This window comes from Guillardia theta (genome assembly GCF_000315625.1).
Source record: "Guillardia theta CCMP2712 unplaced genomic scaffold GUITHscaffold_29, whole genome shotgun sequence".
Taxonomy (NCBI): Eukaryota; class Cryptophyceae; order Pyrenomonadales; family Geminigeraceae; genus Guillardia; species Guillardia theta.
In genome coordinates this window covers 233,925-243,534 of record NW_005434645.1, presented here as the reverse complement: position 1 = coordinate 243,534, position 9,610 = coordinate 233,925, and the positions used below count along the sequence as shown (strand labels likewise).

Below are 9,610 nucleotides of genomic sequence, written 5' to 3'. Positions count from 1 at the left end.
CTCCTCTCTCCTCTCCTCTCTCATCTCCTCTCCTCTCCTCTCCTCTCCTCTCCTCTCTCCTCTCTCTCCTCTCTCTCTCTCTCTCCTCTCCTCTCCTCTCCTCCTCCCCTCTCCTCTCCTCTCTCCTCTCCTCTCTCCTCTCCTCTCCTCCTCCTCTCTCCTCACACTGTTTCTCAGTCATTCTTTCATCGACGCGCTTGACTTTCACAGTCCACAAGAATTGGCCGAGTTTGTCAAGAAGGTGAAGAATGCGAAGAATGAAACCTTCACAGTGTTGACATCAAACGTCAAACAACTCCTTCGATGACTGCCATATCCACAGGTTGATTCCAATCCCGACCTTTACGACAGGTGAGATTGGCACACTGCTCCTGCATCCTCGTCCCTCTCCTTCTCTTGACGATGTTGATACCATCTCGTGTATTGTCAGATATCAAGATTGGAGGAACAAACCGATCGTGTCAGAGAAGCTGTTGTCAGCTTTCGAGAATGACTTGACCCTCTTGGGAAATAGGTCTAGCAACCGGAATCTAGTCGTTCTGCAAGCTCACTGAATGTCATACTAGATCGTTCCTCTGCCGGACTTGCAGCAAACATCAAGAGCACAAGGAAAGATGCGAAGTACGAGGCAGATGAGAGGCGATGGGGGGACTCGATCAGGAGCATGGGAAAAGAATATTTTCATTCACAGTCTTCATCTAGCAAGATAGCCATGGCCGCGTTGACCTGCGCTCATACAATCATGGGGGAACAATATCGTCAAGAACCACAACTCACATCTCCGTTGCAAACGTTCTACGTCGTCGTTGTGTTGTCATCATCATCATCAGAGTCAGAGGTTCAGCACAAGTCAGGAAAACTCACCAAGAGCTCACGAGCCCGAGTCGCTCCCAGACGCCCTGGAAACCTGAAGGAGACGGAACCAGAATAAGGAGGGAATGAGAGGAAAGGAGAGGAGGGGGGAGAAGAGAAGAAAGAGGAGGGAAGAGGAGGGGAGGGGAGAGGAGGAAGGAGGAGAAGAGGGGAGGAGAAGTCACAGGGAACAGAGCTCGGATATGTTCCTCTCCTCCGCCATATCGACTTCGTAGCTCCCCCACTTGAGCGACTGCAAGGTTGAGGGTCTGCGTCATGCCGTCAGGATCTGCGTCAGAGTTTGACTTCGAGCTCACGTAGGGCTGGAGTCGCTTGCCTGAGAGTGGAAGGTAAGAAGCAAGAAGGAGGGCAAGAGCAAAGATGATGAAGATTAGCAGCTGCTGCTACAGCAACAACAACAACAACAACAACAACAACAACAACAACAACAACAACAACAACAACAACAACAACAACAACAACAACAACAACAACAACAACAACAACAACAACAACAACAACAACAACAACAACAACAACAACAACAACAACAACATGATTGTCTTGAACAAAAGATGAGGTCAGACTGATAGAACAATCAGACTCTGCCGCGGACGTCGACGACAAAAAACAGAGCATAACAAATCATCAAGATGATTTCGGATTCAGCGAACATTCAAACTTACCGGACTATTGAGATTAGACGGACGACCCTTGTAGATAAGGTCGCCTGAAGGGACCTGTGTTGTAGTTAGCAACACAAGAGCAACAAGCTGAAGGTGCATATGTCTTTAGTAAAAAGAAGTCCTTTGACATGCTTCTTTGTTCACGTTGCACTTTCATTTCCAGCCATTCTCTCCTCCTCCCCTCATCATCTTCATCTTCTCCACCATCATCATCTCCATCATCATCATCTCCATCATCATCATCATCATCATCATCATCATCATCATCATCTCCATCATCATCATCATCATCATCATCATCATCATCACCATCATCATCATCATCTCACCGCTCTGACCACAAGGTTCCCGTTGCTCCAGAAGGGATGTAACAAGGTCTTGGAGCACACATCACTCGCGACTAGCACAGGAACTCTCTTACTTTTCCTCTCCATCTGAAGACAGTCGAGTCGTTGTCAACCTGCATCATCAGAGGTTTGAGCTGATGGCCTGACTTGTCGCTGCAGTCGTCACTTACCGGCTCTCCTTCGTCGCAGAGAGAGTCCCAAAGTTTAGGGTCGCTCAAAGAGGAAAACTCGTTGGCCTGTTCGCACAGTGAGAAAAGAGTCGGCAGGGGCTGTGATGCGAGGGGAAGGAGATGTGAAGTGAAGGCAGCATGAGACGTGATGAGATGTCAAGAAGTTAAGATCAAGAAGAAGAGCAAACATGAACCAGAGAGCATGGCAAAACATTAAAGCGACATGTCATATCATGAAAGAAAACCATCATGTTCTAAAACGCCAGATACTATCGACACCTTCTCCTCCACTCACATTATAGCTGGTCTTGTTGGCCTTCCTCAACCATGGACCACCTGTTCCCTTGCTCGTCATATCGGAACTCCTGGCGTCTGCCTGCATTCCCTTCCCCTTGGCGCTAGGCGATTTCACCTCCTCGGATGGGTACTCCTTCCTGACTGAGTTGTGACCTCCTGCTCAGGTTCAGCCAAGGACGAACAACATGTGTGGAAATATAGAGAAAACAACATGATGACTTTGGAATATATGTCAAGAATGCAATATCATCACAGAGATGCTTTAGAAAACCAAAATCATGACAGAGAGCACGTTGAGAAAACAAGGTGATGACCACTAAGATGTAGAAACAAACGACAACATCGCAGAGGGCATGTCGAGGAAACAACATCACAGAGAGCATGTCGAGAAAATAACATGAAGTTGAACGTGGGAGTGAGCAATGTCCACCTTGCGCTGCCCCGTCAGCTTGCGAGTGGTGAGGCCTCCCCTTTATCGCCTGCCCGTGACTGATTCTGACAGACCCGTTGGAGCTTCGGTCGCAATCCACTGCAATCAGGCATCAGCCAGTAGGAGGAGGACAACGACGAGGAGGACGAGGAGGACGAGGAGGACGAGGAGGACGAGGAGGACGAGGAGGACGAGGACGAGGACGAGGACGAGGACCAGGAGGACGAGGACGAGGACCAGGACCAGGACGAGGACAGGAGAAGGAAAGAGGAGGACGAGGACGAGGACGAGGACGAGGAGGAGGAGGAGGAGGAGGACGAGGAGGACGAGGAGGACGAGGAGGACGAGGAGGACGAGGAGGAGGACGAGGAGGCGAAGAAGGACAGGAGGTAGAGGAGGATGAGGTCAACGAGAAGAAGGACGAGGACGAGGACGAAGATGAAGTGAGGAAACGTCAACAAAGATGTAAAGGAGTAGCGGAAACAAGAAGAGAACGAGGGGAAAGGGTTAAGAAGAAAGAGGACGAGGAGGATGAAGACTAAAAGTTTGAATCTCTGGCCAGCCCACTTATTCACTCACCGTCCATGAGATGAGAAGAACAGAATTTGACCCGAAAACTCCCTCCTTCGATGACCATACCCTTGCAGCTCATCTTCAACCTCCCTCCTCCCTCCTCCCTCCTCCCTCCTCTCTCCTCTCTCTTCCATTCCTCTCTCCTCCCTTCCTCCTCCGCCCTCCTCCTCTCTCTTCCATCCTCCCTCCTCTCTCCTTTCTCCTCCCTCCTCCCTTCCTCCTTCGCCCTCCTCCACTCTCTTCCATTCCTTCCTCCTCCCTCTTACCCCCTCCTCCCTCTTCCATCGCAGTCCTTCAGACGCCCTACCATCCTTGTCTTCCAACATCCTCTCTTATCCCGAACCTCCCGCTCTTCCCCTCCTCTTCTCACCTTGTACACGCCGTTGCCCCTAGTCCCTGCGCTGATGTCGCTCCCGTCCACGAAGACAAACCGGAGGAAAGAAACCTCCCGGTGCTTCTTCCACAAGTGAATCTCGTGAATCTGACGCGCGATGGATGGTAGTTAGAACCACGAGGAAGGGAGCAAGAGAGACGAGGCGCGGACACAAGAACAAACATTCTCATTTCTACTCCTCCTTCCTCTAATTATCATCAACACCACCGCCGCCAACACCACCACCAACACCATCATTATCATCATCATCATCATCATCATCATCATCTCCACTATCATTATCTCCATCATCCTTGTCACTACATTCACCACCACCACAGCATCCTCCTCCCCTCCACATTCAGCTGCCCGATCACCTTCTTGTTCGCCGCCCACGCTTGCGATCGGCTCTTGTCAAACTCGCAACCGAAGAATTCGCCATTGACCTCCAGGCTCTCCACCTTGTTCCCGGCGAGCATCGAGATCGACCGGCAGTCTTCACCTCCCACTATCCGTACGTTCACCTGCTCCGAGACTCCCCGTGTGATGTTCGAAACTGCGTTGCGCACCAGCCCCGAGACCTGCGACCTCCCTCAGCTCCGCCCCTCCTCCCTCCCTTTCCCCTTCAGCTCTGCCTCCCATTTCTTTCATTCCCCTTCAGCTCCGCTCCCCCTCCCCACCTCCTCCCGCTCTGCTCCCCACCTGACTTCCGAACTGCAGGACTTGCCATCGCTGCTCTAGCAGGGGAGCAACGCTCTCCTCCACCTTGTCAGTCACCTGACGCACCATCCCGTCACATCGTCCGCACGAACGCGCTCCTCCTCCTCTTCGCAACTCTCTGCACACCCTTCCGCTGTCCTCCTACCCTCACCTGACTGGCAGCGGCAGCGAAGTTTTCTTGAGCCTTCGCTACGACATCTTGCGCCGTCTCCTTGAGCTCCTCTGAAATGATCGACAGGTCAGACGCGGGAACAAAAGTCCAGCAGTTGCCCACCTACGCTCTTCACTGCATTCTTAGCCAGCATCAGGGGGTTCTGTCTCTTTGCAGAAGCTTTCAGGCTCTCCTGAAGAGATTTCTTGGCTGCAAAAGAGAATTCAAATAGTGATCCCTATATGCCTGACAAAGAACAAACAAGACAAGAAAACAATGCAGCGATATGTGCTTTTCTTCCAACCTACTCCTCACCATCACCATCACCATCACTCTACCGATCTCGACCGTTATTCACAATTTGGCAATCATCAATTTCCTCAAAATCAACAACAACATAGTAATCGTCGTCGTCGTCAGCAGCAGCAACAACAGCTTCTAATTGCAATCACCTTTGACAAGCTCCTCAAACTCCAACTTGGCTCGAATCCCCTGCACCACATCGGTGAACCATCCTCCTCCACAAGTTCATCCTGGCGACCTCGGCATTCAGGTCCGGGCCTCGGACCAGCTCGACCTCGAACTCCGACATGTTGACTTGCGCCGGCTGCTCCTCCTCCTGCCGTGCTCTCTTCTTCTTCTCCGCCTTCTTCTTCGGGGAGGAAGGAGCCCAAGGGTAGGCGCGCGCGACCATGAGCTTGACGCGACTCCATGGCGAACCTTCGAGCATCTGAAGAAGGGAAGAAGCAGGAAAGATGAGTCAGTAGAGAAAAAGATGACGAGGAGACTAGACATAGAATGACATGAAATGACATGACATGCAAAAAGAACAATAAATCCATGACAAGTTGTCAAATCTGGTTGACATTGAAACAAGTGATCCAACCCTCATTCCGGTTTTCCTTTCCCTCCTCGCCCTACTCTCCCCTCTTCTTCCCTCCTCCCCCCTTGCCCCTCCCCCCTCCTCCTCCCCTCCTCCTCCCCTCCTTTCATAACCTGCACGATGCTCTCTAGCGGGACGACGTCGTTGATGACATCGCAGTCGTCAATCTGCAGATTTTCCTTCAAATTCCACATCTCTGCATGAAAACCAGCGCACACACCATCATGATCTGATCTCCTTCCATCAAACTCGTCGAGCACGCCGCAGGGCTCCCCTGCCATGAAGTCACTCTAGCACGGGCACTGCCCAGGGACTCACCTCTCGAATACGGACGATCATCGGAATCCCTGCCAGGAACGTCAGCACTGAGCAGCAGCACCACTGCAGTCGCCAGTCGACCTCCGACAAGGTCCACCTCCACCCCGACGTCGAACCTGTACCGCTGCTCCGCTTGCTCCAAGTCTCTCATGAACGTGTGCATTGGCAGGTTGGGAGCATAGCTCTTCCTCACCACAGAGACTCTCTCCACCTTCTCGTCGTACCTCACCTCCACCTCCACCACGCTCCCAACAGGCCCGATCAGCAACGACGCATCCTCCATCTTCGTTACCCTCTCCCCGTCTATGCTAACCAGCACGTCCCCTGCCGCCAGCCTCCCGGACAGAGCGGCTGCGCTGTCCGTCCGGATGTGGGCGATGAAGATGTTGCCTGATAGAGGGTCGTGCCCGAGGCTGCAGCCGATCCCAACCTCCGCCATGCTCTCCGCGTCCGCCGAGTTCGACTTATCATGGAGGATCAGTGCCTCAGTCCTCGCCCGCAGCGACGCCTCCTTGTACACCAGGTTGCGCCTCCTCAGAGCCAGCAGGACAGGAGAGCGCCCGAAGGAGCGATGACGCTTCACAGGCTTGGAGTAGAGAGGCTGGACGCCGACCTTGCCCTCCCCATCCTCGACCGACTGCTCCTCCATGTCTCCGAAGACCAGCACCGTGTTGTGAGACGGGCAGACGGCTCTCTGTCCTCCCTGGTAGGCCTGCTCTATCAGCATGCAGATCTCAGGGTCGTACTCCTGCCAACTGCCGTCGAGAAGCTGCCACGACCATGTCCACGACGGGAGAGGCTGCGGAGGAGGAGGTCTATCTACCAGGGTTGAGGCTGGTACGCTATCTTCAATTGCTTCGTTTGCTCCTTTCTGTTCGGGCAGACTTGACGCAAGGGAGGTCGATGATTGTTCTCCCAACGAGCCCAAGTCACTCTCGGAGAGATCGGGCTTCTCCTGCCTTTGCCTTCAAAACCAAACCATGTAAGTAGGTTGGAGCAAGGGGAGTTTGCGATATCTTACAGCAGCATGCGCATTCGCTCAATCTCTCTGCGAAGACGCTCATTCTCGGCTTCGAGGCTCTCCTTGTCCCGTTCAGAGCTCATCGTCGCACTCCCATCATAGAGGTCGGACACGCATCTGGAAGGTATCTCAATCACGATCGGAGAAAGGGAGAGGAGAGGTCAGAGACTCTGTCAACAATTGCGTCGTCTCTCTCCATCCTCTGCCTGCCTGCCTGCCTGCCTGCCTGCCTGCCCGATCATGCTTGCTGCTAACCTGACCGCCTGTCTCTCTCCTCCTCCCCTCCCTCCTCCGCTGCTTCCACAAAACCACCATGAATGACTCACAAAGTCTGACATCCATGCACCCCCTTGTTGAGGTAGAAGTAAGGTGGGGGTAGTGACCACTACCCTACATTATTCATCAATGTTTACGAGATATCACCCGGTGTGTGAAGGATAGAGAGGGTACATGTTGAAGCAATGTTTGCACTTTCGAGGGGTGGGGTATTCTCAATGCATCCCGATGGCGCGAGGGAACATGGAGGACGAAGCAAATCAGCAGGAGCAGCAGGAGCAGCAGGATCAGCAGGATCAGCAGGAGCAGCAGGAGCAGCAGGAGCAGCAGGAGCAGCAGGAGCAGCAGGAGCAGCAGGAGCAGCAGGAGCAGCAGGAGCAGCAGGAACAGGAACACATATAGATTTGGGGACATGTTTTGAGTGTGAGTAGGATGAATGTTATCTTGAACCACAGAAAGTCTTGGTTCAGGTTTGACTAGTTCCCCAGACTAACTTCATTCATCCCAGCGATCATGGTCAACTTGGCCGATGGATGAGAGCCCGGGGACATGTATAGAATGACAAGCCTTCGCTCTTCTTGAAGAGACCTGGCGCCGCCATGGGGATCAGAAAACGCCTGCTCTACGCGTCCGACAGGTTTGTGGTCGGGAGCACAGAGCTTTGCAAGGCACTGGTCAGAGAGAACTTTCGACTAGGACAGCAGATTGTCCTCGCTTTCTCTGCAGGTGCAAACACCAGCATGGCGATCTCTCTTGACGTGTGTGCAGCATTGATGCAGGTGGTGAACAACGACAGGTACTATGCAGCTCGAAGGAACAGGATCAGGTCGGGGCCCTCTGCGCAATCGAGGGATCACAAGAGCAAGAGAGGTGGGTGGAGGGAGGGATGCGGCTGATCTGAACCCTTGACGTGCAGTGTCGGGGTTTGCATCCCTTTTCATCGATGAGACGGCAAAGAACGGGTCCAAAGGTCTCGCTCCTGATCGCTTCTCCCCTTTCACTGACAAGAGCTCGGCACTGTAGGGTCCAAGGTTGCGTTCGACAGGTGACTGAACGCTCCTGCTCCTCCCTTCCTGCACGCTGCTCACGCCTCCTCTGCAGCTACGTGCAGTCCAACGAGTCGGGGAGGCAGAGCGCAGAGAAGAGCAGGATGTTTGATAGTGTGTCGGAGACATCGGTGGGGACGGAGATGCACCCGCTGCCAAGGAGGCTCTTCGGGCTGCTGCGGGTATGGAGGGAGTGAAGACGTACAAGGTCTGTGCCCTCTGACCTCCTGGCAGGACCTCGTATACTGGGTAGTCGACCGCATCGTCAGCATGCTGCATCTGGCGCTGATGTGGCTCCCTGGGATGGGGTCAAGAGCTCAACGGCTTGCTCGACTGCTGGGACAAAGCGAAGAAAGCTCTGCCAAGTTGTCTCGAGGAGGAGGGGGAGGGGGAGGGGGGGGGGCATGGAGGGAGGAGGGAAAGGAGATGGGGAGAAGCAGGGTGGCGAGAGAGGAGGAGGAGGAGGAGATCTTAACAAGTGGGAGCAGGGAGGTGGAGTTGGACCACGAGGTCTCCACCGGCCTGCTGGAGGACGTTCAGCTCAGGATTCATCTCACCCTCGAGTGGATCTGCTGGATGATCCGCAGGTGACGTAGAGGAGCCGCCGCAGGCCCGCCGGGTCTGACGTGAGCCGGCCAGGTTCCTGCATTCAGTGCTCGGGTCGAGGGACTACAACAGGCAGATTCGGGAGGAGGACGAGCTGACGTACAGGTCAGCAACAGCAGGGCTCCTGCTGAGGGAGATTGAAGGATAACGGCGCGAGCAGGAAAGAACTGTCGTCCTCCACCTTGTCCTTGAGAAAGTTTCGTGCCCACACACCTCGAAGGGAGCACAATTTCTCAGCTGCTGTCATGAGAGTCGGTGACGAGTCTTGTTGTGCGGAACTGGCTCGTGGCTGATGCGGGGATGAAGGCTATCCCTTCCAACAGATCATCCTGGACACGGCCGATGGTTATCGATTGGAGCTTCATCGCCTCCCTCGGCATAACTCCGACAAGGTGGGATGACTTGCATGAGGGCGAGCTGATCTTGGTTGCCCTCAGGTCATGTTCTTGCAACATGGCATCATGGACTCGAGCTACAGGTCCTCTTGCCGCTCTTCTTTCTCCCCCTCGTCTCCTCGCACTGCTTCCTCGTCTCAACTGCCTCTTCTGCAGCTTCGTGGCCCGTGGAGCTTCAGACGGTCTTGCATTCCGTGCCTTCGACAAAGGCTACGATGTCTTCATGGGCAACTTCAGGTTGTCCTGGATGATGAGAGAGTGAAGGATGGAAGAGGAGAAAGGGGGGGGAGGAGAAGGTGTGGGGGGGCCCAGGAGCAGGAGCAGGAGCAGGAGCAGGAGCAGGAGCAGGAGCAGGAGGATTTGACCTCTTGGCAGGGGCACGTCCAGCTTGAAGCATGCGTCTGAAGACATCTCTGCGTGTGATTACTGGTGATGCGCTCTCCTTCCTGATCTCTTGGGTGTCTTG

At 53.9% G+C, this 9,610-nt stretch overlaps 3 protein-coding genes across 3 annotated transcripts; 1 reads left to right on the top strand and 2 right to left on the bottom strand.

Moving 5' to 3' along the window:
* Nucleotides 1-666: 666 nt before the first annotated feature.
* Nucleotides 667-3,426, bottom strand: GUITHDRAFT_152281 (hypothetical protein). The gene is made up of 12 exons (XM_005833571.1): nucleotides 3,362-3,426; nucleotides 2,783-2,881; nucleotides 2,351-2,508; nucleotides 2,056-2,121; nucleotides 1,960-1,998; nucleotides 1,868-1,915; nucleotides 1,539-1,592; nucleotides 1,170-1,189; nucleotides 1,038-1,121; nucleotides 865-907; nucleotides 778-795; nucleotides 667-726 (listed from the first exon to the last, which is right to left on the bottom strand). The coding sequence occupies exons 1-12, from the start codon at nucleotides 3,366-3,368 to the stop codon at nucleotides 682-684; spliced, it is 681 nt and encodes a 226-aa protein (XP_005833628.1). The 5' UTR covers nucleotides 3,369-3,426; the 3' UTR covers nucleotides 667-681.
* Nucleotides 3,427-4,054: 628 nt separating this feature from the next.
* On the bottom strand, nucleotides 4,055-6,904 carry GUITHDRAFT_107431 (hypothetical protein; the record flags this gene model as incomplete). Its single annotated transcript, XM_005833570.1, has 12 exons — nucleotides 4,055-4,309; nucleotides 4,431-4,505; nucleotides 4,600-4,670; nucleotides 4,723-4,809; nucleotides 5,052-5,091; nucleotides 5,141-5,329; nucleotides 5,596-5,649; nucleotides 5,703-5,756; nucleotides 5,801-5,829; nucleotides 5,882-6,569; nucleotides 6,624-6,765; nucleotides 6,822-6,904. 12 exons carry the CDS (start codon nucleotides 6,902-6,904, stop codon nucleotides 4,055-4,057), a joined length of 1,767 nt encoding a protein of 588 aa, XP_005833627.1.
* A 792-nt stretch (nucleotides 6,905-7,696) lies between these two features.
* Nucleotides 7,697-9,577, top strand: GUITHDRAFT_138030 (AB-hydrolase associated lipase region-containing protein; the record flags this gene model as incomplete). The annotated part of the gene is made up of 13 exons (XM_005833569.1): nucleotides 7,697-7,855; nucleotides 7,877-7,967; nucleotides 8,014-8,067; nucleotides 8,106-8,142; nucleotides 8,199-8,325; nucleotides 8,378-8,508; nucleotides 8,632-8,730; nucleotides 8,783-8,854; nucleotides 8,910-9,004; nucleotides 9,056-9,141; nucleotides 9,187-9,227; nucleotides 9,301-9,381; nucleotides 9,520-9,577. The coding sequence occupies 13 exons, from the start codon at nucleotides 7,697-7,699 to the stop codon at nucleotides 9,575-9,577; spliced, it is 1,131 nt and encodes a 376-aa protein (XP_005833626.1).
* Between the last annotated feature and the right edge of the window lie 33 nt (nucleotides 9,578-9,610).

Coding starts and splice junctions, on each gene's coding strand:
- GUITHDRAFT_152281 (XM_005833571.1), bottom strand. Junction 1,999..2,055: donor TCTGCGACGAAGGAGAGCCG/GTAAGTGACGAC, acceptor CTGATGATGCAG/GTTGACAACGACTCGACTGT. Junction 908..1,037: donor ATATCCGAGCTCTGTTCCCT/GTGACTTCTCCT, acceptor CGTCTCCTTCAG/GTTTCCAGGGCGTCTGGGAG.